General features: G+C 42.9%; 2 protein-coding genes across 2 annotated transcripts in view; both read left to right on the top strand.

Moving 5' to 3' along the window:
- Positions 1-10,751, top strand: part of ttc39a (tetratricopeptide repeat domain 39A) — a 32,508-nt gene extending 21,757 nt beyond the window's left edge. Inside the window, 11 exon segments of the mRNA XM_008299500.1 lie at positions 584-649; positions 1,258-1,366; positions 1,454-1,521; positions 1,598-1,657; positions 2,800-2,961; positions 4,544-4,635; positions 4,880-5,000; positions 6,205-6,316; positions 6,535-6,649; positions 6,837-6,953; positions 8,838-10,751. Of these exon segments, the coding sequence (XP_008297722.1) occupies positions 584-649; positions 1,258-1,366; positions 1,454-1,521; positions 1,598-1,657; positions 2,800-2,961; positions 4,544-4,635; positions 4,880-5,000; positions 6,205-6,316; positions 6,535-6,649; positions 6,837-6,953; positions 8,838-8,952 (1,137 nt within the window). The 3' untranslated portion in view covers positions 8,953-10,751.
- A 450-nt stretch (positions 10,752-11,201) lies between these two features.
- The window catches only part of rnf11b (ring finger protein 11b), a 22,235-nt gene continuing 6,234 nt past the window's right edge, over positions 11,202-27,202 (top strand). Inside the window, exon 1 of the mRNA XM_008299501.1 lies at positions 11,202-11,751. Coding sequence (XP_008297723.1) covers positions 11,629-11,751 — 123 coding nt within the window. The 5' untranslated portion in view covers positions 11,202-11,628. The remainder of the gene's footprint in view (positions 11,752-27,202) is intronic.

Raw genomic sequence — 27,202 nt, forward strand, 5'->3', positions numbered from 1 at the left:
CAAAAATAAACCGTTTTGCTCTCATGAGGTTCTGTAAAGAAAAAAAACAAGAAAACTTCAGCATTCTTCGGTGAAACCACAAAACCACGAGTGACTCAGCTGCAGCATACAGTCATGTAACAAGAACTCAGGGACTTTTTGGCTGAACTGCAGGCTGTGTTTACACAAAAGTATGAAAACAAATGAAATGTAATTAGGAAGTGTCACCTTTTTTTGCCCTGTATTGGTAACACGTGTGGGAAAAATGTTGCACGTGATGAGGCCACGATTTTTACATGTTTATGCATTTTTTAAACGATTCGTAGCATCCTAACTGCGTCATACTGCACAGAAGACATGTCTTGGTTCTCTCTACTTCTAGTCGTGGTTGTTCTCTTTCCTTAGAGGTGCAGGATTTTATATTGCAGCGAAAAATGAGCCGACAGCAAGTAAAAATGTGACAGGAGCAATAAATGTCCAGAAACAGAGCCCAGTGTTCATCATATGTCAGTGTGGTTCCGTGGAAGCCGTCAGGGTTTTAATGACGGTTCCAGTAATCGTTCGCTCCGATCTTTCAGCTCCACTTCTCGTCTTCTCTGTGCAGATGATCTCCATGCTGCCCACACGGACGCTGAAGCTGCTGGAGTTTGTGGGTTTCTCTGGTAATAAGGTGAGTCTTTCTGGGAACCGACGGCTTCAGCCGAGGATGTTCTGACAGTAGATGGAGCGTCCTGCTCTGTGGGTTAAATCGCTGCTTGATTCCAGGTAGTCTTGCTTGTTTGGTTCTGGTGAAACTACTCAGTTGTTGATATGAAACTTTTCAGCTGCACAGCTTGATGTGGCAGAGGCTCACAAGTTTGATGATATGACTAAAGACTGTGTCATCTCTGCAGTTTGTGAATTATTCGTTGTGCTAAAAATGAAAAGAACGACTTCCGATTCTGTCACTTCTGATAAATTCGTGTGACTGCCACAGAAACTCGTCCTGACAGTGAAGACAGTCGGTCAGAGTTGAGGTCCTGGTATTAGTTTAGGAAACATTCTTATGACTGATTTGTGTTCTGGCTGATTCGGTGAACATGCACATCCTGTGTACTTATATGTTTTGCAACCAGAAACTCCTTCAACTCCTGTGGTAGACAAGCGGACGCTGTTCATCCTCCAAAATTTCTGCAAACTGCATTAGTGTTCTCTAAGTGTCCTGGTTTTGCTGCTAATTAACCCACAGAACTCCCATAAACACAAACCTAATTCAAAATCTTGTGTGTTTGTGTGCAGGAGTTCGGCCTCCAGCAACTTCAGGAGGGTTCTGCAGAAAGTACGTTCAGGTCCTTCCTGTGTAACATGCTTCTGCTCTGCTATCACACGTTCATGAGCTTCATACTCGGTAAGCACTCTCACACACACATGCATGCATGCATGCAGCTGCAAAGCACCGCAGAGATAAGCGTTTGGTTGTGAACGTCTTCTGCAGGAACTGGAGAAGGAGACGTGGAGGATGCAGAGAAGCTGCTGCAGCCGTATCTCAAGAAATATCCCAAGGTCTGCCAGGATGAAAGTCTTCTTTTAAAACTTCTGTGTGACTTTACCAAACAAACTGTGTTCTGTCGTCCTGCAGGGATCCATCTTTTTGTTCTTTGCTGGTCGAATAGAAGAGATCAAAGGCAACCTGGATGCTGTGAGTTATTTCCTCTCGCTGTGGGATTGTTTGTCGAGTAAAACAAACCAACTCGTGGTGAATCACAAACAGTATTTCAGTCGGTTTAACTGGTAGAGACGCTGGCTCTCCTGCTTCGGCCCTGCTTTGTATAGAAGTAAATAAATGACCCTCCTTGTTTCTAACTTTAGCCTCTTTCAGACATGCAAAATGCTTCACGTCCGAATGAGTCGTCTGCTCGCTTCTCTGTAGAAGTCGGGTCTTCAAGTTCAGAGAAATAGTTTAAAGACGGTTGTTGCCACATTTTAACACTGATTTTGACATTTCACAGAGAGCAAAAGTTGCAGTTTGTGTAACAGCATCGCAAAACATCTTTCTCCTCTTTAATGTCACAAGCAGAAATGTCCATCACAATAAAACTTCACTGCCTTAAAAACAGACGGTTTATATTAATGATACTCACCAATAATTAACGTAATCTGAGTAATCTTTACAGGAAGCTTAGTTGTTGTTTCCAGCTGTTTGTGGGAGTTTTCCCTCTGAGTTTATGAAAAAACTGCAGCATCACAGGGATCAGTTTCATGATCTGATTAACAGCTTATATTTGGGAATAATCCCTGAAAGATAAATTTCACTGTAACGGCAGCGATGTTACGTATAACACGTCCGAAAAGGGCTTTTGTGGTGAGATAACTGACTTTATTCACAGTTTTTAATGAGTGGATCAAAGCGTCCCACAACTGACTAAATGATGAAGTGTAATAGACAGATGAGGTCAGAGGAAATCATGATGAAATTCTGCAAATGGTCTAAACTTTCACTGGCTGATTATGTACGACATGAAACTAACCCAACATATTATCGCTAAGGTAGTAATAACCAGAACAAAAACACTATAGTACCTACTGGATCTGCTCAGGGGGTGGATTATGCAGCATGTTGACCATTAGATTGAGCTGTTTGTGTTTTTTATGTGCTTTTTTTAAAATTATGTTACTATCCTGCATATTTTTATTTTTAACCGTAATGAAGTAAATTCGTTTTCACTGCACTGAATCCTTTCCAAAGTTCCCACTGACCCTTTAAAACACGACTGCTGCTCGCTGCACATCCACATTATCGTGTAAGAAACGGAGCTTCTGAATGTTTTTTTTTTCTTCCAGGCCATCAAGCGTTTTGAGGAGTGCTGCGAGGCTCAGCAGCAGTGGAAGCAGTTCCACCACATGTGCTACTGGGAGCTGATGTGGTGCTTCACCTACAAGAGGCACTGGAAGATGGCCTACTTCTACGCCGACCTGCTCAGCAAGGAGAACTCCTGGTCCAAGGTGAGCCGCCGCCGCTGTGGGATTTGAAGATGTCCCGACTAAGTAGTGATGACGTTTCAAGTTCAAATGAAACAGAAACAGTTTCCTGCACTGAGCGCTTTGGATCGGTTTGCTTGTTTGAAATCAGAGTCCAGATTCATATCCTCTCTCGGTTTAGCAGCTCTCAAAGTCTTGATCACAGAGAGGTGAAGCTAATAAGTAACGACGCTGCACAGCTTCACCGTCATAACAAAGCTGGTTGGTTGTCTGCAACAAGGTTTTGTTGTGAGAGATCGGATTTAATCATCACTACAACCTGCTCAGCGTCCATCTCCGCACTCACAAACTCATTATTGCATCGATATGAATAAATCTGGATGTTAATATAATATTGTCTTGCTGACTGTTAACCTGAGCTTTAGAAATGTACCTGTTGTATACTTGTAGTGATGCCATTATGCAGACAGATCAAACTTATTTCACTAATTTATTCACCGATTCACACTCTCTCCTGCTTTTTGGTTGAATAAATCACCTGCCTAAAATAAACAGTAGAATTTAGATTTTCTTATGATACTGCATTGTCTCCAACAAAGTTCTGACATTACATCCCACCATGTATTAAACATAAACACTAAATAATGCGTTTACTTTTCCTTGAAATGATTCACACACTGTGCAGTAATGATCCTGGACTCTGGGGGGCGTAATGTGGTGGGACAGACCTCTGCAAACACTCCAGTGAATACAAGAATGACAGTTTTTTCCATTAGAGACGAAGTACATGTGTTTTTTTTGAGTCACCACTCTGGTTTTGATATTTTATATTCAATACGATATTTCTACTGCTGGTGTGTGTAGAAAAATAACAAATTTATAGGAAAATATTTGTTTTCCTCGATGTAAAGGCTAATATCAACAATCTGTTAGTGTTATCATACCTTGCACCCTTTAGAGTGTAAAATAACGACATTTATCTCCATTTGAGACGAAGTACGTGTTTTTTCCCCAATGTCCGAGTTGTGATTTTGATATTTCATAATAAATAAGACATCTCTAGTGCTACTCGTACATCATAGCAATTTCTATAATTTTTTATCTTTAATATAAAGGCTAATATCAATAATCTGCAAGTTTTGTCATACCTTGCATGCTAAGTAATCTTTTTTTTTCTTAATTTCTGAGTCACATCCCACCATCATGGTTTTAATATTTTAGATTCAGACAGTATTTTATGTGAGATACGTGTAGAAAAATAAAAACACTATAACACAAAATAAAATGTCCCTTTTTCCTGCTAGTATTATCATATCAACTCATGGAAGATCTGGATAGAGTAGACTTAAAAAATAGTAGTTCTTTAAATTAAAAAATAAAGAGAAGAAGCAAGAGACCGTATATATAGCATCTGAAATAATAGATGATGTTTTTGATTTATCTTTTCTCAGCTCACAACAGAAACCTATAAAAATCCTCGTGGCTGCAGGCGTCTTCAGTGTTCCCGAATGTTTGTGGCTTTTTTTTTTTTCCATCCTCAGCTCGCCTAAAAAAGAAAGAGAGATAAGACTGCAGTCGTTGGTAACCACGTTTTTCCTTCCCTCAGGCCACCTATGCATATATGAAAGCAGCCTACCTCAGCATGCTGACTAAGGACGACTGCCTAACCTTCGGGGAGACTGAACTGACTCTGTTCAGGTATGAACTTGCCTCTGAAATTACTCACAGACAAACAGAGATGACTCACTGTGACAGTTGTATGTGTGTGATATCAGAACGCCATCATCCAGGAAAACGCTGTCCTTGGTTGGGAATGTGTACAAGAATACGTAAGGGCTGTCAGTGATGGGAATACGACAAACATTTTTTTATATTTTTAAACTGTGTGAGATCTGTAGCTTATTTTATGTACATATTGACGTATGTGTGTGTTATGTTTCAGGCAGGTTCCAGGGCTGAAGCAGAAAATAGCAGGAAAATCTTTGCCAACAGAGAAGTTTGCAATCAGGAAAGCCCGGCGCTACTTTGCAGAAAACCCCATCCCTCTTCCTGCTCCTCCACTGGTCAGTACTGGACGAGAGCTGCTTTGGAATTACATATAAATGCAACTCAGATTTATTTCAACAACTTATCCTCGTGCTCTGAAATTTGAATGCGCTGGTTTGGCCAATAAGAAAGAAACCACCAACCAAGAAATGTCACCCTTTTAAAAAGCCTCAGAGAGTTGGTATTCCACAGACCTGTCATGCAGCTGAGGTGGATCAGAAAGTGTTCTTCTGGGTAGATGTGTGCCACCCTGTGTCCACGTGTTGAAACACACTTTTACGCTCCTTTAACTTGTGTAGTCGAAGGTCGTGGCTCCTGTTGGTGTTCTTATGGTCGGTGCAAACATCTGACTTTGGTCCACCAGTCTGTAGCACCGAGCTGGTAAACTTAGCTGTATGAGCAGAGATGAGACAACATAAGATAATATTTTATTATTCTTTCAGGAAATTCTTTTGAAAGAAATTGCTCAGAAAACAAACATACATAAAATAACATAGCATAGCATTACATAACATAATGTAGCATATAACATAACAAGGCACTACATAGCTTAGCATAGCATTACATAACAACGTAACATTTAACATAACATTACATAACAGAGCATCAAATAACATAATGTAGCATATAACATAGCACTACATAGCTTAGCATAGCATAACATAACAACGTAGCATGTAGCATTACATAACAGAGCATTACATAGCATAAGGTAGCATATAACAACATAACATAACATAGCACTACATAACTTAACAGCATTACATAACCTAGCATAGCATTACATAACATAATGTAGCATATAACATAGCACTACATAGCTTAGCATAGCATTACATAACAATGTAGCATGTAACATAACATAGCATCACATAACGTAAGACTAAAATAGATTGTTTGTAATTATTGTCTGAGATTAGTTGGTTTTTAGTTTACTGAGCTTGTTCTGTCAAGTTGAGTGAATTTAACTCTGCTAGTTTTGCGCTTTCACAGCTTGTAAGGCAGCTTTGAACTAATTAATCATCCAAACTACAGAGGAACTTAGATTTCTAAACCAAACGGTTTGCAGTGTACAGCTTGCATTTGCAGGACTTATTGGCTTTTTATTGATTTGCTGAACAGAAAGTTTCTTATAATGGCCTCAGGTTTGCTGCAGAGAAGATACTTTTGATGTTCACTAATTATTCACCGTGTGTGATTTGTGTGTTTTTTTGTGTCTAGGAGATGATGTACATCTGGAACGGCTACACGGTCATCGGCAAACACAAAGACCTGACCGAGGGCATGCTGAAAACACTGGACGAGGCGCAGGCCAAGCTCGAAAGCATCCCAAGTACGCTAATGCATTAACCACATTCACAAAGATCATTCTAATGGAATAAAATTCTAATTTTATTTTCCTCTGAAGGGAATCAGCCAAATGTGTTTGATGCTTCACAGATCCTTAATTGAATTCGAGCATGTTAGAAAAGGATGTTGTGTGCAGATGTGATTATCGAGGATGTTCGTCCAGACTTAGCGTTGTGCGGTTTTGTCCTCGCTGTTTGTCAGGGACGGAGTTCTCCATCGATGATCAGTGTCTGCTGAGCCTCCTGAAGGGACTTTGTCTCAAACACCTGGGACACCAAGAGGAGGCCGAACACTACTTCACCCTCGTCCTCTGCAAGTAAGTCCCCAAGACATGAGCGGATAAAAACCAAACCAGAAATGATGTCGTCTTGCTGCACGCATCACCAATTAGCCTGATTTAATTATCTCCTGCTGGTGCTGACATTTAGCTCAGCTTTGAATAATGAAGAAGATTTAAAGGGAATCTTTGTTCGTCCGCCGTCGTGTTTGTTCGTTGTGTGCAGTGAGACTCAGATCAAGTACGACCACTACCTGGTTCCTAACGCTCTGCTGGAGCACGGGCTGCTGTGTCTGGAGCAAGGCCGACGAGATGAAGCCATCAAACTCCTAGAAACTGCAAAGTAAGTCTTTAAACCAGCAGAACATATGAAAGTCATCTGGAGAAGCTTGTTAAAAATCCATTTGCCTGCTCAGATTCTACATGACGGTTCCGATGCATTAAAGTTATTTAACGTGACCACATCAGAATCAGCTGGTTTATTGTGCACAATAACTTTAGTGTGTTTAGTGAAGCCATGCAAAGTTTTACCTTCACACTATGAATACTTTCAGACCTGCAGGCCCTCGAAATACATAGGAGTGTTTTGAAATGGGGCTGCAAGGTGGAGCAGTGGTTAGCACTGTTGCCTCACAGCTAGAAGGTTGCCGGTTCGTGTCCCGGTGTAAGTTAAGCGTAGCCCTGTGATAGACTGGTTACCTGTCCAGGTGAACCTGCCTTCACCCTGAGTCAGCTGGGATAGACTCCAGCCCCCCATGACCCTAGTGAGGATTAAGGTGTAGAGATGATGGATGGATGTTTTGAAATGTCCTGCTTTTAAATTCATGTTGTTTCCCTCAAAACTTCATAAATACAAGAGATAGACACAAAAACACATTTTAGTTGCAACCAAATTAATTTCACATCCGCTTCAGGTGTCACCGTCTAAACACAAAATATCATGTTTGTTATATAAAATAATTTGAGCATCAATATTATGGGATGTATTATAGTTTTAACAGCAAAACTGCAGCAGTTTAACATCTGTGTCATAGGAACAATCATCAGTACCCTGGATCTGTTTCTGTTTTTTAATAATTCACTGGAGAAAACTACAAAAAAGTGCATTCTGGGTAAACTTCCATTTTTACCCACATTTGATACCAGGATCATCTTCTAGACATGATTCCTTCTAGGTCTAAATAATTTTCTCATATAGTTATAGTTATGCCTGTGAAATGGAGGAACGACGTCAGTGTTCACATGTTTTGTTTTTTTTAAATTAAAGTTTGGACGAATCTCATTGATCAAACCAGTCTGCAGCATTCAGAGCTTGTTTGAGTCTTTCAGATTCTCCTCTGATAGTGTTCAGTTCTGGTTCTGTCAGTTTGTTCTGTCTATGAACAACAATGGTAATGTGTAATCTTGGTATCCAACACTTGTCTTTTCTATGGAGCAGGAAAATGATGCTGCAGGAGGTCATCATGGTTTTTCCTCCTTCAGTAAAGCGACTCTCAAAATGTACATTCTGCAGGTGTTAAAATATGCATATATTAGGAAGTAGTTTTGACACAGACTGAATCGTGTCTCGAAGATGTTCCTGGTGTCAAACGTAGATAAAAAAGATCCTTTCATTGTCTAGAACTTGTTTCGACCAACCACCAGCACACGTGCTGATTTAGCCAAAATGCACTTTCAGAGGTTTCCTCCAGTGAACTAATGAGATTTTGGCTTTAAATTGTGAAACCTGGGATGGATTCTAATTTGATTTGGTTCCAGTTTTCCACAGAACTCGAATGTGTTTTTCACCCCTGAAAATTTCACGAGTCTGTCTTCTGTATTTATGAACTTATGAAGCACAAAACAGCTGAGGGGACAAAAAAACTAAGCGACCTCAAAAGCAAAAAAACCCACCTCTATACACGTCGAGGGCCTGTGACTCTGAAAATACTCATAGTATGAAGGTTAAACTTTGCATGACTTCAATAAATACACTGACGTTGTTGCACTTAAAATATCAGCTGATTTTGAGGAGGTCAGGTTGGAACTTTTGTCACATTTATATAGAATGACCCATAATGTTTAACTACAAGCTAAAACTTATGACATTTTAAAGTAAATATCGACCCTCTTGTTGTACATTGCGCCTTAGAATAAAAGACATAGTTTTCTTTAAGGTTGACTAGACTTCAGTGTGTATTTTTATGGGTTTAGTTTGATGTAAATGACTCTTCTCGCTGTGTTCCAGGCAAAACTACAAAAACTACTCGATGGAATCACGGACACACTTCCGCATACAGGCTGCTCTGCACAAGGCCAAGGGAGCCCGGGAGAACGGCATCCACGTGCCCTCCAGCCCGTAACGGACAGAGGAGGGCACCCGAGGGCAGAGGCAGCGTTCTGTGTCTGTAGTCCCACAATGCAACACTCAGACCAGCCCTGCCTATCAGGGCGGGCGATTTGTTTTTTCATCGAGAGGGTAGGAGAAGAGGGAGGCTTGTTTTTTTCTTGTGTGCGCGCCACCTTGGAGGGCATCTGCGGCTCTGCGTGGCCCCCCGACCGGCTTCGATGGATCGACTGTGCCCTCTTATAAAGATATAATGAACTTCACCTACTCATGTGGTTTTAAATAGAGATTAATTGAGAAATGTGCCTATATTTATAAAACATTGCTTCTAGCTGGCTTTGATTAGCACAGTGGCCACCCATAAGGGGCGCAGTAGGGTAGATAAACAAGGTCAGATGGAATATAATTGTGCCTCATGCATGGTACTGGGGGTGATGGAGCCCGAGCACCGCCTCCCTGTAAATGACTGACACTCGCTCCGCCCAGCCAGCAGCCTCATTTGACCTCTACAAAGCCGTCCCGCTTCTCCTGTGTAATACAAAGCATAGATTATTAATTTGATGACACCAGGTATCCGTCACATCGTCAGGATTAATCCTTTTATGATGTGTCTTTGATCAAAACCAATACGACCAAATAAGATGCAGAATGTCTGATTCGCCTTTTTGCACCTCAAAATGTTTGTCTGAGTGAACGAGTGAGTGAGTGAGCATATTGTTGTGCACTGTACGTTTTCCTTCCTTTCCGTGGAACAAGACGCCGGTTTATTTTTGTGAAACGCTATCACACCTTCTCCTTCCGAAGAAATGATCAAATCTACAGTCTGGTATTTGCGGTTACATTTTGTGGCTTTTGCACAGAGCTTTGTAAATCAGGCAGACATGCAAACTCTCCAGAGTCAACAAGGAAAAAAACAAAAAACAAAAAAAAACGCCTGTAAGACTTGCAGTGAGAGTTGTTCTTTACATTTATATACTGTAAATGGCACCTTTTACACAAATTGTCCCGTTTTAAGAGGACAGATGAATGTGTCTTTTAGAAAGGCAGACTCCCTCCTTTTCTCCTCCTGGCGTGTGGGACAGACTCCAGCAGTACTTGAGCTTGAACAAACAGGCCATTCACGGTGAGCGGCGGAGGCCTGCGCGCTTGTCCGCCTGCTGCATCTTTAGTAGGTGAAGAAGCTCCAGTGCAACCAGTGCAACCGCCACAGTCCTTCCTGCTTTGTGAACGCTCGCCGCTGCTCCTGTATCAGGCATGCTCGAATAGAAACCACCTATAGAAGCACTTGAAGATTATAACCACATCCTGTATCAAATAGTAATCTGTATATGAACAACTAGAAGAAGAAGAAAAAAAAGAGGTTGGCGGTCGGGTTCTTGGAAAGGCTGAGCGCCGGCTACAAAGCCTAGAAAACTCAGGTGGAGTCTCAAGTGTTGGAATTAGAGCACTGCTGATTAATTCATGACCAGAGTGAGGATTTCAATTCAACCTGATGATTAGGAGTCAGTTTAAATTTGTGTTTGTGGTGGTGGAGGAAATGTATTATTGTTCTAACAGCAGTTTCTCTTCAGAATATTTTCAATAACAAATCACATTTTTGCTTTATAGTAAATAATTTTTTTCTTTTCTTTTTTTTTTTTTGGTTTTACACATGTAGCCAAAAAAAAAGAAATTCTAACCAAATTATAGTGGCGATGTGATGTTTACAATCTGCATATTTTACTGGGCATGACTACCACCGAGCAGAATGACATTCCTGTACATACTGAATGTTTCTGTTGTAATTTAAGATGAAATGATAAGCAACTAAACAAATGGTTTTGTGTTGTCCTTTTTTTTTTCTTTTGCCATCAGAGCACAACAGACTGGAAATACAACGTGTAGAGCACAAAGTGGCGTCATTCACAGAACAAAGAGCCTCTGCTTGCTCGTGTCATCCAGTCCATCAGATGCATTTTGTTGATATGCAAGGCAGCCACGGATTAATGACATATTTAATTGAAAATACACAAACTGACGGGCAAGAAAAATGAATAAAAGTGAGTTATTTTTTAAAGGGCAGAGCAGAAATGCCCTGGAATTGCTGTTACAAAGACTCATTTATCGATTTAGCCCCGTGTTTATGTTTTTAGCGAAGGGCAATGTGATCGCGCGGCCTGATTGGCTGCCCGCCCTTAATGAAGCCGAGCGCCGATTGGCTGCGTGGGGCAGACGGGGCGGGGCTCCGTGGTTGCTACATCCCCACATTTTGTGAGCAGCTGCCTGCCTGTAAACTGGAAAGTCCCTGACAGCCGGAGCGGTCCCGGGCAGCGAGAAACGGCGGTCGGTGTTGTCATTTTAAACGAGCGACGCGAACGCTTTCCTCTCCTCGCTTCCGCCGCGGGCGTACGACTCCGCGAGGCCGCCTCTGCTCGCGATTTCCCCCCGAGTAGATGCTCCGCTCCGAGTGCTAGCTGCTGTTAGCAACGGCTAGCTCTTTGTGTGGCTAGCTGCTAGCCGAGCGATGTTTTGTTGTTGTTGAGCCGAGCAGCCCTCCCGTCGTCTGGGAGCGGAGACCCGTCAGCTGTGTGTGTGTGTGTGTGAGTGAGCGTGTGTGTGCATATGTGTGTGTGTGTGTGTTTGTGTGTCTCGACGCCGTGAAAGTGACCCGCTAGCCGACGACAGGAGAGTAGTTTGACCGAAGAGGGAGGAGATGGGAAACTGTCTGAAATCTCCCACATCGGATGACATTTCTTTGCTACACGAGTCTCAGTCGGACCGGGCCAGCTACGGAGACGGAGCTGACCCCGACCAGGAGCCACCGCCCCCCTACCAGGTAACTTTGTCCAGCCAGCTAGCCGCTGTGTTCATTCACAAGCAGAATAAGTTTAGATAAATATCCTAAAATGCGAGGCGGGTCTGGGTCGGTTTTTATTCTGTTGTAATCAGAAAACACCGTGAAAGTGCTGCTGGTTGAACAATATGCCGTCAGCTGTTTGCAGATCCAACATCAGTGCGAGGCAGCAGCCCAACCCACTGACCCCGCTAATCCGCTTTGTTTTATCCCAAGGTCCTGTCTGTGTCCATCATTCCCCTGAAGTCATCTGAAGAATTATCCTTCACGACTATAATACCAGCAGGGCTCCATTCAGACAAACTGAACCGTGGCTCATGACGCCCAGTTGGTTATCTTAAAAAGACTAATTTCCTCCTAAGACGAGCAAAAATGATTATTTATTATTCATGCATATTTCATTTTGCCAAACTGTTTGCACACATGTAAACAAAGGCTTGCATATTAAAAAGTTAAACTAAAAAGTCCAAAATGACAATAAAGAAAGAGGGCTTAGTTTTTCAGTAAGTAGTGCAACTACTAGGCAAATCCAAATTTCTAATTAAACCTTCAACCATTAAAAAAGTTAAAGAAGTGCAGCTAATTATTCAGAACCTACTAATGTCCAGCCATAATTAGTCCCCAGCTGTCACCTTCAGCGTCTGTGTGTCCTGAGTTTGTCAGACGACATCGCAGTGATTTAAAATCTGCATTTTAGCAGCAGCTTGCTTAACATGTGTGAGCTGCACAGAAAACATCTGTACATGAGAGCGGCTTTATTGGGTGTTGGGCTGTGTTTAAATGCAGTGTACATGAGCACAGAGAGCAGGAGAGAACCAGACGGATGTAAAGTTCCTTCTCTGTGTGTCTATTCAGGTGCCATCCAAACCCTGTAGAGTTTTCATTTTGTGATCATTTAAAGCACTCCTGATGCTTTTGAAGCTCAGGGTTTGTGGAGACTTGGACACTGAGTTGGAGTTTGGCGTCGCAGTCATTGTCTAAAACTGTAGCGCTGACCAGTGACTGGAGCCACTGAAGAAAAAAAAAAAACGTGTTACATGAAGTGAAGAAAAAAAAAAAAAAAGAAGTAGATGAAACAGACGAGTCTCAGCAGCTCGTTCACTTTAACAGCTTTCGTTTTTAGACCCATGAAACAAACCCTCCATGTGTTAGAGGGAGTTTTGTAGTTTTGGAAAAAGGTGACTTTCATAAGTTTCCAAACTGCCTCTTTGACTGATCCCCTCCAGGGCGGCTGCTTTGTTTGTCTGGTGTCCTTGTTTCCTGATTTAGATCATCTACAAACAGACCAGGTCACGCTGTAACTGTAAATATGATGCTTGGTGTTATCCAACTTTGGTGTGTTTTTCTATGTTAAGAGGCAGCTGGTATGTGTTATGCAAGGCCTTGGCACAGAGTTTGCCCATTACTAGGTTAAGCCAAGCCTTATCTCTAGATTAAAGATAAGTGTAAGCATGGGAGACTGAAGGCGATCTCAGGTCAGCGCAGCATGAGAGCTCCTATTGTAGAAGGCTGTGTGATTCTTTATTTTAGGTTTAAGATAACGTAACCTTGCTTGAAAGCTATTTAACAACAGAGACGACAACGTAAAGGGGAATATTTGCTTGTTGTCTCATTTATAAAGTACAATTTAACACTGATAATCATGTAACTACATTTAAAAATGCAATATTTTATGAACTACATTTTAAAAATCATACACACAGACTATTGGTTTCCCATTTAAAGGTTTAATTTACCACATATGAGGAAATTTGAAGCTCCATCGTGCACGTTGGCCAACTGTCAACTGCGTAAATGGCATTTTTGGTTCCTGTAAATCTCACTCTGGCACATTCCTTTGCAATATAATTAAAACATTCCTTTAAAAGGTGAAACCAACAATAAATACATCCTGCTAATAATCGCAGAAACCGCAGAACTTATGTAAGAGGTATAGTTAACATTTGGTGACACGTTTCTGCCAAAGGAAGAAAATTAATAATGAAATTAAAGCAGTTTTTGTTTGTTTGATCAAAATTGCTGCACATGCTCAGAGAGGAGGCTCTGCGCTGATGGGTTTGCATATTTCCAAGCTTTGGCCGTTATTCTGAGTAATTATTTTACATTTTTCATGTTGTTCTTTTAGTGTACTGGTTAAAAGTCTCAGTCTCAGACCTTTACAGCAACAGTGTCCAACAGTCTGTTTAAAGCACAAATTCAACCTCTGATTGTCATTTCCTGTCCTTAACGAACTCCATCCGAGTCAGCGAGCGTGTCATGTTTGAACCGGGCCTGTCTTCCTTGCTGTATATGTGCTTGTGCAGGTGTGCCAAGTGTCTGATCAGGTCAAAGCAGCCAGCAGTGGGGTCGTAGAGGAGGGACGGGGGAAGAAATAACACAAGCATTGCTCAGTTTCCACCGAGGAGCTCTGACTAAACTTTCATGTGTATTGAGAAAGCCTGCGTGCAGTACGTTTCACAAGAGGGTTAACTAACTAGTTAAAACCTACTTATAAAGGACTCTTTGAGACCGGCCAGCTTCTCCCTGGTGACCACAGTAATCAGCACCTTCACCATCTGAGAACACATTTTTTTTCGTGTGCTTCGAGTTCAGCTTAATACTCTTAGGAGGTGCTGTGTGCAGTAGAAAAGGGGACTAAATTCTCCATTATGCCCTGTTTGAATTTGAGTTTGGTGCGCAGGAAAATGCTGCCGAGCGCTGGGTGCAAATGCCTGTGGACACTGGCTGGATGTCTGTCCTCCATACAGAGGGTGGGATTAGCCAGTCATGGTGCAAAACTGGATGCTGGCAGTCCAACCGGTGAAAAACAAAGACAACATGAGCTCCGGCTGCGCTTCAGTTACAAACAGAATCCCAAAAATGAAACGGGATAAATATACTTTTTTTTTTTTGCTAGCTGTCAATAATAGATGAGGACACACATCTGAAATACAATAACGTCACAGGAGGATTAACTTGGTTGCACTCCAGACCCAAACACATGATAACAGCAAGTTTCCGCTTGGATTTCCACTGAAAGAAATGATGAAATGATGACGATGTTGTCTGCCTGGAAATGCCCATCTGTAGCACCACAGTCACTCCTCGATGGAATTTCTATAAAAATGAAATAGACAGGAAAACTGCGCCTCAGGCTCACACATTAAACATGCAGCTCATCACATGTCGTAGGAAAGAATGAAGTGGGGAGTGGTGAATTACACGGTTCGACTGACTCCATAGATAACCTGTGAGAACATGCCATCCATCTGATTTCACCTTAGGGTGCAGCGCAGGCGTAAAGGGGGTTGATTAAAAACTTTAAACTTCTGTTAACCCATAGAATGCCGTTCATATTTACACAAATATAAAACGGATCACAAAGTCGTATTTAACGTGGACACTGTGAACAACATTCAAGCGCTCGTCCGGCTCATAAAACACTTAAAGTGAATGCTGCTCTTCAGACACGCTGACATTGATCAGACCGTGTTTCCTGGGAATCCACAGTCAGCAGTTATTAGAGGAAAGTGAATTCCAGCGTCTGGAGCTGTGTCTGTACACATCCTGGTCATAACCCGCACTTGGTGCAGCTGAATAAGCTCGTAAACAATTTGAAGAAGGCACATCTACGAGGCTCAAGTCCACCTTAAGTTATAGGTCAACAAAGACGAGTCCGCATGAGGATGCTGCTCCTAAATCCTGACTGGCTGCAATAATGTAGTTGATAACATTATTCTCGTTAAGACAGTAGTTTTATTATGGTTAAAAGGATTTCTGTCACTGTGGTACAACTTTATGACTACATTTATGTGAGCCATAAAGCTGACATCAGACTTACGTCATTAGAAAAATAGTAGTAGCTGTAAGGGGAAGTAGGAAACACTTTTTAATCCGTGACAAAGCGACAACAATGTGCTGTTGTTGCGTTCTGTGCAGAAAAGCTCAAGTCTGCATTCCCTGAATTACAGGACACAACTTTGCTTGCTTCTTAGCATGAGTTAGATACGTCTCCAGTGTTCAGGTTTGTGCTTATTGTGTTCTGTTCTGCTCGACTCCTTCAGAGAAATGAGCAGAACCCCGCAGCCCGTGTTCTGTTTGAAAGGGCTTCAAGGCAGTCTAATATTTGTTATTTGCCTTTTTAACACATTTTTTGTCGCTCTCTGAAGCTCGTTAGCGGGCTATGCGTGATGCAGAGCGCGCTCAGTCAGTGCCTCTGGTGTATGTTTTACAAAATGCCTTCAAAGCTCATCGTTTAAGTTTCTAAAATGTGCTGTATAGCTGATATCTAGGCCTGGACGATCGGCGTTTCATCAGCAGCAAATAAGAAAAATGTTCAGTACAAAGTGAAATAGTTTCACCGGAATGCATGAGTTACGAACCCTTAACGGCGCCCGTTGGTCCCCCTCCGGTCCAGGTCTCCCAAGGCATGCTAGTCCCTCCGTTCAGTCCATCCAGTGCAGACCTCTCTGAGTGAAGGCTGTGACTAATGGAGAACAGCTTCATGGCCTGAAAACGACGTTTCCATCATTACTTCCTGCTTCTACTTCGAGAACTGATCAGCTTTACGTCCAGTGACACCCGGTCCTGGTGATCCACTTTGAACTCAACTAAATGTGTGTCAAGCTCAAATCCATATTTATATTCATTAATATGTGTAAATTAATTTATTTTTGTGTTATATTGTCAGTTAGACTTTCAAATTGCTGCCTGTGTGCCTTGATAAATAGGCTAAAGTAGATAGATTCAAATTAAAACCTTTTTCTTTCTGATCTTTGTTAAAAACAGGATTAAAGCCACTTGTTTGTCATTTGAAAGTAAAAAGAAGTTGTCTCGGTCCAAACTATACACTCAGATATGCTATAAACACACATTTCGGCTTTTTTTATCGCTGGAAAATAATCCAACTTTCTCCATGTGTTCAGACTATAATGAAGTATTTTACATTTTCCAGCTGTGTCGTCCAGCCTCGACACAAACTGGAATGCTCTCTATTTGATGTGCACAACAGCCACAACCTTGTTTAAGATCAGGAAACGCTCGCCTTGATTAGCTTCATATCAGAAAATTGCACTCCGTACAGACGGCAGACTGAAGATGGGCGAGGGAGGGAGGGATGGATGGATGGATGGATGGATGGGAGTTGAAAGCTAAGTGGATGAGATCAGTCCTCTGAGCCGACCACTTAGACAAGTGTACCATTTAATGTCTTGTCAAAATGATTCCAAAGCGAGCGAGCGAGCGAGCGAGTGTCAGGGTTCGATTCGCAGGGGGAAGCAACACAGCAGACGGCGGTGCAGTTGTGTTTGTGGTCTTAATGTCGGCTGTAGCTGTCGGCTTCGTGTGCAGACGTGTGTGTCGTGTGCGACCGGCATGTGTGTGTCGAGTGTGGTGAGTCGGGCAGCAGTTGGTGAGATGGGTGCTGACTCACCGCTACGGGAGATAAGACACCCCTGAGTGTTTGTGTTCCAGAGGGAGACTGTGTGTGTGTGTGTGTGTGTGTGTGTCTGTGTGTGTGTGTGTGTGTGTGTGCTGTTTTCTACCGAGCAGGACTTGTGATACTTCCAGCCTCCTGCACCTTAAAGCAGTGACAAGTGTTGTCATTGATCACATTCGGTTTGGGTGTTATGCACACTGTCAGCAGCTTTGTACACAAGTCTTACCGGCTGGAACGACACCTTGCTAGTGCCGCCTTTGACCCCCTTTTGCCTTCATTCTTTTTGGCATGGATTGAACAAGACGCTTGAAACGTTCCTCAGAGATTTTGGTCCGTATTTACACGAACGCATCACAAAATGCTGCACATCCATGATTCAAACCTCCCATTTGACCCCATCCCAAAGGTGCTGTATTGGATGGAGATCTAGTGACCGTGGAGGTAAACTCATTGTCGTGTTCTGGAGACCAGGTGATTCGGGATGGGTGACGTGGTGTGTTATGCTGCTTGAAGTAGCCATCAGAGGATGGGTACGCTGTGGTCGTAAAAGGATCAACAATATTCATGCAGACTGTGGCATTAAAACGATGCTCAGTTGGTACGAAGGGGCCCAAAGTGTGCCAAGAAAACATCCTCCACACCCACCACCAGCCTGAATCGTCGATACGAGGCAGGATGGATCCATGATTTCATGTTGTTTGCCAAAATTTGACCCTAACTTCTAAATGGCCCGGCAGAAATAGAGACTCTGTTTTCCGATCCTCTATTCTCCAATTCTGGAGAGCCCCTGCACATTGGAGCCTCCGTTTCCTGTTCTTTGGAGTTTGTTCTGTTTATCGATTGTCTGCTCTCCATCTGCTGTCCTGGTATCCCCCATCCCCCTCATCCCCACTCTCACTGCAGCCGGTCCAGCAGATGGCCGCCTTCCCTGAGCCTGGTTCTGTTGGAGGTTTTTTTTTTTTTTTGGTTCCTTCCCAACGACTGCTTGCTCATCAGGAATCCAAAGACAGCTTTGGATTGTTGGGTTCTCTGTTCTTAATTTAAAATTCGTAAGGTCTTCACATTACTGTGACGTGCTATGACATGACACATGTTGTGAATTACATGCATACATAAATAAAATAGAATTGTGTGGTCTTCTGCTGCTGTAGCTCACCTTCTGTAAGGTTTGACACGTAGTGCGTCCAGAGATGATCTTCTGCATACCGTGGTCATCTCATCTGGCCGTTCTCCTCCGACCTCTGGCCTCAACGTGGCATTTACTCCTCAGAATTACAGCTCACTCGATATTTTCTCTTTATCTTCAGAGTTAGCTGTGCGTGAAAATCCCAGTAAATAAGACGTTTCTGAAATAATCAGACCAGCCCACCTGGCACCAACAACTGTGCCACATTAAAAGTCACCTAAATCACAGTTTGTCCTCATTCTGACGCTCAGGTTGAACTTCAGCAGGTCGTCTTGACCACGTCCACACGCCTAAACGCATGAAGTTGCTGCTGCTGATTGGCTGATTAGACATTTGAGTTTTCCAGCCGTTGAACAGGTGAACTGGTGGCTGGTGAGTGCACGTCGGTTTTGTGTGAACATGAGCCCTAGAGGGTAAAAAAAAAAAGCATCTTAAACATGTCAAACAAGAGGGTTTAGTCGACCGCAGGCTACACGCCAGCGACTGCTGTAGATTCACACCGTCGACTGGCTCAGTCTGTCAGCCAGCTGCATTGCTGTCGAGATGTAAGGGTTTGCTGTCAGCAGTTTGCTTTAAGCTCAGTGAGCTCTCCCAGAAGAAGTAAGGAGAGAAACTTTTCTTTGGAGGTTGTTTCTAATTAGCTGTCAAACCTGGAGTGGGGACGAGAGAGAGCACCGGAGATGGAAGAGAAGAAATGAAAATCCAAAGAGTGATTTTTCTGAATCATGCTCAAGGCGTCTCCGAGCGTCGACTGGCACAACAAATATAACAACATCCATAAAAAATGCATGGTGGGATGCCAGCAGAACACACTCGGTTGTCTTTTAAAAGTGAGAAGAAGCTGTCTTGCCCCAAACTATACTTGTAGATGTGCTTTCAAAAACACGTTTTACGTCTGTTGTGCTGCTGTTATCTGCAGATGTCACGGTGAGAGAATGCAGGAAAATAGTGCAACTTCCTCATTGTGTTTGGGTTACCGTAATGTGCCGGGAAGATAAGCTGAACCTCTGCCACAGGTATGATTAGCTCACTTGCGTCTGGCGTGACGCTGGTTGTTTGTCTCGGTGCTCCATCAGAGAGCCGACTGCGACTGATTACCTACCGTCTTGTCCTAATATGGAAGCAGAAACACTGGAGGGGTTGGGAGGGCAGCGCTGACAAACAAGTCATTGTGCTGCAGGTCAGTGACACAGGCTGTGGGCTTTTCTTGACACACTGCTGCATGGAGGTTACTGTTCCTGACTGCTAACCACCAGAGTCTGGACTCAGATACCCACCAGTGAATTCTTTTGTCCTTCTCACGGCTTCTTTTCACAGTTAAACTCTCGTCTTTGTTTGATTTGGGAGCCCTGGCGTGGTTTGGTCATTATATTACAGCGGCAGGTTCATGGCCGTTGTGGGTCTATATAATCTAGTGGAGATTAGGGATTTACTGATTATAATCGGGGCCATTTTCTGTTTTTCCAATCATTGGTATCGTTATTTTTGGGCAGATTCTCGATAAATACATTAAATGCGCCATTTTTTTGGTCTGTCTGTAGTAACTGTCATAACGATCTGATTGGTTACCCATCACGAGCAGTAACCAATCACCACTGAACGCCACAGCGGTACAGATGGGTTCAGAGAGGCGCTGTGTATTGTGAGTGTTGCTGAAGTTGTATTAAACACTACAGTCAGGCATCCCCAGGCTCCTCGTTGCACTAAACGACATCACACGTTTATGTCGTCAGTCCTCAGCGTCTTTGTAAAGTAAGATTAACTTTAGCAATCTGCTGTAGCTGACAAACTGAACTGGAAACACAGCCGTCGCCGCAAGTCAGGAAGTTAGCTGCTTTTATGCTAACAGCTAGCAGCTAAGTTAGGATGCGGCCACAGATTAACCTGAAACAGCGTCTGGAAAAAAAAGACAGATAAAGCTTTGAGATGTGGGCCTTCAGTGGGAAGTAAAAGCGACAGAACAGAGAGAGATTAAGAAAACATAACTGCAGGAGACAAACTGATCTGTGTGACGGTAAACAGAGGAGAGCGTCGTGGCATCATGTAATGCTGTTATTCCATTACTTCTGTTGCCATTGTGCACACTCAGCTATAGTAATACTTATTAATGAAGTAGCCTAGCGATGAATAACTTATTACCTGCGATGATGTGCTGCTAACACATAGGATTTACTGTGTATCAGTTCCAGATATCAGTTATTGGCCTCCTTAAGTGCTACTATTGAGTATCAGCCCTACAAACACACATCAGCTGATCCCTGGTGTAGATGTGTGTAGATTGCTATAACTTTCCTGATGCTTGTTTTATCAGTTGATAATGATCAGGCACTGTTAACTTGTGGCTTCTGGTAAAACTGGACATGAATGAAAGTTTCTGTCAGAATGTGTTCCTTATCATAGTTATGTGTGCGTGTGCAGCGAAGGCTTTGTTTGCCGAGTAGAGATACTGAGGTTAGCACACTCGGCCTGCATCGACGCCCCGACTTCCTGCTTTGATGAAGTAATGCGATGCACACATGCCGTTATCGCGACGCCGCCGGCCCGTTCTGTTATCACATCAACAAACACATCCTGCGATGCTGATGTCCATCCTTCTCCTGCTCCCATTGTTGTGCTCTCTGTGCACGCTGGCTTGCTTTGTGTGCAGGTGTGCGCAGGTCCTGTTCATAGGTTTTGTTACGCTGCAGTCTCTGGATGGAGAGCTAAGATTTCAGGCGCTGCACTGAAACGCTTCATGTTTCAGGTGTTGCTTCCTCTTAAGTGCCTGCTAGCATTGCCTGGATTGCACTGAAGATACAGCCACACATGGCAAGTAGCAGAGCAGATATTTGCTGCCCTGGAAGGATCCTGCGTTCTGTTTTGCCACAGTGCTGTTCTTATAGCATGTGTTAAAAACAGGAATTATGCCCAGCACAAATACTGCCTGTCTGCAGCTCCTTTCCCACATGCACGCTGGTCTATAAATGCTTTGGCAGGTTTGCATCGCGTTTATGCAGCCAGGAGCTCTCAGTGGCCGCTGTGGTATTGTTTTACCATGTTAGCAGTCCAGCCATTTCAGTGTAAAACAAGATTCACAATCCATAAATTAGTCAGTGAGTTTGTCTTCTTTTGCTGCCATTTTCCAACTCATTTAGTGAGTAAAGACAAACTTGCCATATCTGTCTGGAGCAGCCGTTTAATGCAGGAATAGAGCTGAATGCTGGAGATCTGAGTGTTAAATACCAAAAACCAACACCTTGTCTGGATAAATGATAATACAGTTGAGCGGGTTTTCTTTGCGTTTAAGCCATTTCCCTCCCGTTTCATGGCTAAGTACATGTGAATAAATACACACATGTGGTTCTGGTGAATGTTGTATCTCTGATGATGTGTGTGTGTGTTCGAGCTCCGGGAGCCGAGTCTGTTGCTTGTTATTGAACTTGTGGGTTGAGAGTGCTTCTGGCATTCGTTCGCCCACTCCTCTTTCCTCTGAATTTCTATCAATTAGTGACAGATGATGGAGGAGGTAGGGTAAACACCTCCCCTCTCTGATTTTCTTTCACTCTGGCCGTGTGCTGCTTTCCTTCGTCGTTACTTGTAATTTTCACCTCGCTTCCCGCTCGCCATTAGCAGCCCGGGCCTGGCAGGCTGACAGCTTCTGCTGCTGTTTGCTTGGCTCAGCAGCCTGCGGCGTGTTTGGCAAAGGAAAGTAAGGTCTGTTTTTTGGCGAAGCTGACTCCCACCTTCCATCCTTCCCCCCCACCCCCCAGTAAGTCCTCTTTTCACCCTCGCCGACTCCTGCCTCTCAGACTGTTTTCCTTCTGCTCGCCTCGAGGTCAGGTAATGAGCAGTTGTTGGAGGCCAGCTGACGTGCCGCGTATTAACCGGGAGAAGCACATGACGACAATTACACTGCTGACCGATGCACACGAAAACACAAAGACTACAGCTGCTGCCCCCCTCCGAGGCCCCGTCTGCAGCTTTTATTCCTGCTGCCTGGCTGCCATCCCTTTTTGACGCGGCCTGCAGAAGCGGCTGACAGGCTAAACCGCTGACTCATGGGTTAACGTGCTGAGAGGCCGACTGCTAGTTAGCATCGACCTGCGTTTGTCCTGTAGAAACTATTTCACTCATGCTGTGGTTCAGGTCGTCTCGGCTCACTTCAGCTATCGCGTTTGGGGAAAATGGGATCTCATATTTTGAATGTCGACATTAGATTTAGTTTAACTGTTAGACGGTGTGTAGATACTGGAAAAGTATTGCGCCTTATTCGCATCGCAGACTTTTGTCAAGTGAAGAATCTCCGATGCTCCAGCAGGGTAGAATGTGTTTGCAGCCCTCTGCCTCCAGTCCCTACAGGAATAGTGGGCGTACCAACTGCTGTTTTTTTTCTCTACGGCAGCCTTCATATCCCCAACGCATGGATGCAAATTCAAGAGCTGACGTTGACCGTTCACAGCTTGTGGATAAGGCAGACGCACAACGCAAGAAGTGTCAGTGACGGTGCAAAAAAATAGCCCACCGACATCTCAAAGTCAGTCTGCAAAATATGTTATCAAAAATTAAGCAGAACACAAGCTCAGCACTAGTATGTGACCTCAACGCTGTCTGCTGCCTAAGACATACAGACTAGATGTTTATCTGCTTACTTGTGGAGGAGAGTCAGAGAAGATGGCGAGGAGACAAAATATTGTGGTTGCAGAGTCTCTGTCCTGCTGAGGCCGGTCTGGTCTCCAGCTTCACTGGTGGTGGTTTGTGTCAGAAGGTTACCTGGAGTGCGGATGTCGAGGTGGTTAATGAAAGAGCTGAATTACATGGCATTAGAGTGGACTTGACGCGACCTGGCTGTCGGGTGGTTGACTGTTGGCACTAAGTCGGAGGAGCAGAAGGGAGTCGGTGGCTGTCGGCGGCTCAGGGAGGACGAGGAGGAACTAGTGAACAAACCACAGGAGTCTGTCGTGAGTGTGTAAGAATGTAGAGAATAGAGGGAGGAAGGAAGACGCACGGACCGCAAAGTACGACCGTTGAGTGAATAGAAAGTAGTTCAGACTCTAGCGAGACACTTAGAGATGAAGGTTGTGCAATCTACTTTACTAAATACAGGGATGTGAAGGAGGGTTACACGAGGTAGACCCGATTAGATGCACACATTAGGGATGCAGTTTTTAAATAATATCCCTCACCAATAGTCAGCCTCGTTAACAATCAATAATCACTGAAACCACTGACGCTTGCAGTTTTTAACAGAAGTTGACAAACCCTTGGAGAGACCATGTTTAACTTTGCAGTCATGACTCCCATAACTTTTAATTTTCTGATGTTGAATTGTTGAAACACTTTGTCATAAATAGCAATTATGCATTTTGGTTTTTTAATAGATTTAATTTAGGTCTTTTGGAAATATGACGAAATCTGCTGGGTCAAAGATATACATGCAGCAGCGCTAATATTTGGTTGAATGTCCCTTTGGCCATTTTCACCTCAATTATGTGCGTTTGCTGTAATTTTATTAGTGTCTTTATAATGATTTGATGCAAAAATAATCCTCTAATTGATGTGATGAAGTTATTTGTTCACTGTGGCCAACATTAGTCCAGCTGCAAGAACATCCATCCATCCATCCATCCACCCATCCATCCATTATCTACACACCGCTTAATCCTCACTAGGGTCATGGGGGGCTGGAGTCTATCCCAGCTGATTCAGGATGAAGGCAGGTTCACCTGGACAGGTAACCAGTCTATCACAGGGCTACACTTCGAGGCTGCTGGAACAGATGTCCACAAATACTGTCACAGCAACTTTATCAGTCCAGGAAATCTGTCAATATTTGTCGGCACCATTAAACTGTATTTATACTCAGAGCAGAGTGTCGCTGATATACTTCATCACTTCAGTCTGAATATCTGCCGACAGACACACAGCTCCCGACCCGTGTTAGCGCTTCAGAATCCTAGCTTAGCGTTAGCATGGGACCCTGGCGGCTAGCTAAACCAAGCAACCGCTGCAGAGTTCATCAACATGACTGACACAGCTAGCATTTAGCACGCAGGGAGGTGCGCTTCTTGTACGGAGCGTTGCGGGCGATCAGCAAATACACCTGTAACTCCATCTCATTAAACAGTAAGAGGCTCCATCTGGTGGAGCAACCAGGTACTACAACCAATCTACAATACATTTTCTGACACGCGGTCCCTCGTCTTTACGGGTAAATTTATTTTTATCTTTTGATATTAGCAGCAGTTAATCAAATACAAATGGATCATTGACATTCTTAGTGCAGATCAGTCTCTTGTACTATTTCGTAGTTCTTGAAATGCTCTATTTTTCGCAAACGTGCAGCAAACTGTGTTTTTTGGGAATCTAAACGGAAGTCTTTGCTTCAATGTCAGGGGCCAAACAGCTTTTTGCAAATAACTCTAATTTCCCTCATCAGTATATCGACCTGTTGTTGTCTTGGTTGCTTGTTTTCTCTATGAAATGTGAGTAAATAGTTCCCAGAGCTGAAAGTGGTGTTTCCATGTTACTTTTATTATCTGTTGAAGGTAAAGTTAGTGACTCTGATCAAATTAAAACATATTTTTTCCTCAGATTAAGTAAATATAACGACTAGCTGTCCGTTCTGTGTGCGCGCTGAAAATAAAACCTTTAGGAAAACTGCAACTAGCAAAATGTTTATTATTTTATTTTATTTTAGTATTCATGAAAGTAGTTGAAGTTTGTGTCGGTGTTTTTACTTCGTGTTTATTGTTGAATTTGTTCATGTTAGATGTACGACATTTGTCGTCATTTGTTGTTTTTCCAGTTTTTCGTTGTCGTGCAGTTGTTTGTTTCCTGATGTTGGTAGTAAAGCTTCATGCAGTCAGACATGTTGCTGAGTCGTCCCTTCATTAATCCAACAGTAAATACTCACCGTGGTATAAACAGTGTAGGCTGGGGCGTGACAATATTCTGACTTTCTCTGGTGACTCATTGTAATCCAATCCCGAAACCTCGTTAGTCGCTTTGATTCGACGTTGCTTTCGTCACACTTCAATCGTTTTGCGTTTCAATATGTGAAAGCTTTCAGACAGACATAATGAAAGACTTCTTACGTTCTGTTTCAGTCATTTCAAAGCAAAAGACGGTTTCTTGTCGGCCAAAGTGTCGAGAGACAAAGACCCTGTGGCTGCTTTGAAGTTGGATTCAGGCCAGAATCGAGTTTCCGCTCTTCAAAGTCGTGGAAATTTCAGCTGGTCCGCATAAAATGAGTGTTTAGGAAGAGCCGAGCATTGATCAGGAAACGTGGAAACACCGGCACGATGTTGTATTTTACAGTCAGTCGTGGCTTCATCTTTCTTTAACCTTAAAACTGTCGACTTTTGTCCTGAGAGAAGGTCCTGAGGTGTCACAGGGAAAAGTTATGATCATTTCTTTATCGTGTAACAGCTTGAAAACGTTTCTTACGTTCAGCCAGGTCAGGTGAAATGTACGGCAGCCGTGGTACAAGAGCTGCTGGCATATCTGCTGACTGGCTGCTGGTACAAGACGTAGGGAAACACCACCCTCTGCTGCCTGAGATCACCATCTAGGTCCTGTTCTATGGACCTGCTTTATGAGAGGCTCAGTTAAATATTAAAGAATTTTGGATTTGATCGGGAAAACCGACACCGAATTTTGTTGTCATTGCGTTTGTAATCAAACAAACATTAACGAAGCTCTCATCAGCTCATTCTTTTATTTACAGTAACTTTAGTACATTTAATGAAGTTTTACCTTCATACTGTGAATATTTTCAGAGTTACAGATGCTTAAACTTCGTCGGACTGGGTCAAAATTTTGTGCTTTTTAATTTTGCTTCATTTTTTTTTGCAGCATTTTTGACGCGTGACATTTTTAAAGTTGAAAAACACATTTGAGCTCCTGTCAAAAACCAGTTTGTTGTTGGAAACCATCATCGGTGCCCTGGATGTGTTAATTCACCAGAGGAAACTTTAAAACATGCATTTTGGATAAACTTTGAGCGGTCTTATAAGCATAAGTGTCAGGCCAGAACAAGTCAAATGAAGGGTCTCGTTTTTATCTACATTTGAATGATTTTCTAGCCGTGATTCCATCTGTGACAAAAACAAAAAAAAGATCAAATAATAATGACGATTTAACCACATTAGGATAAAGACAGTAAAATCATTGAAACGTATTTTGGGGCATTTAAAAATAAATAAAAGACGTTTGCATGTGATGCAACATTTGAACCTGCTTGAGATGCTGAAGTCATGAGACAGGCAGCACATGTAGTTTATATAAATCAGTCTGTTTTGGCCTCTTTTTAAACTAAACTCCTGGCAAAACCCCCACTGTAAAATAACGGAAAGTACTGTTTCAATTTCTGCAGTATTAAGTGCTGAATGACGAGTAATTTCGACGTCTTTGACTCATATAGAGAGTCTAGTAGCTTTGATCGTCTGTTACCCACCAGCACATGTCAAATGGTTGTTGTTTTCTTTCCCCTTTAGCGAGTGTACCAGCTCACCCCGCTAGATATAAAAACAGATTTATGATTTCCCCTCATTATAGTTCCTCACTGAAACGTTATCAAACGAACGAATCTGTTTTATGCTATTATTATTATTATTATTATTATTATTATTATTATTATAATGACTGACTTTACTGTAGTTCTGTCTCCTTGTATTAAAATGGACATTTAGGTGTGTGTGTGTGTGTGTGTGTGTGTGTGTGTGTGTGTGTGTGTGTGTGTGGGTGTATGTGTGGGTGTGTGTGTGTGTGGCTGTGTGTGTGTGTCATAGTGAGAAGAAAGTTTCATGACCTTGTGGTTCGTCTGCCAGACCGACCTCCAGCTAAGTTGATAA

The sequence above is a fragment of the Stegastes partitus genome, unplaced genomic scaffold, assembly GCF_000690725.1.
Source record: "Stegastes partitus isolate 25-593 unplaced genomic scaffold, Stegastes_partitus-1.0.2 Scaffold1426, whole genome shotgun sequence".
Lineage (NCBI taxonomy): Eukaryota > Metazoa > Chordata > Actinopteri > Pomacentridae > Stegastes > Stegastes partitus.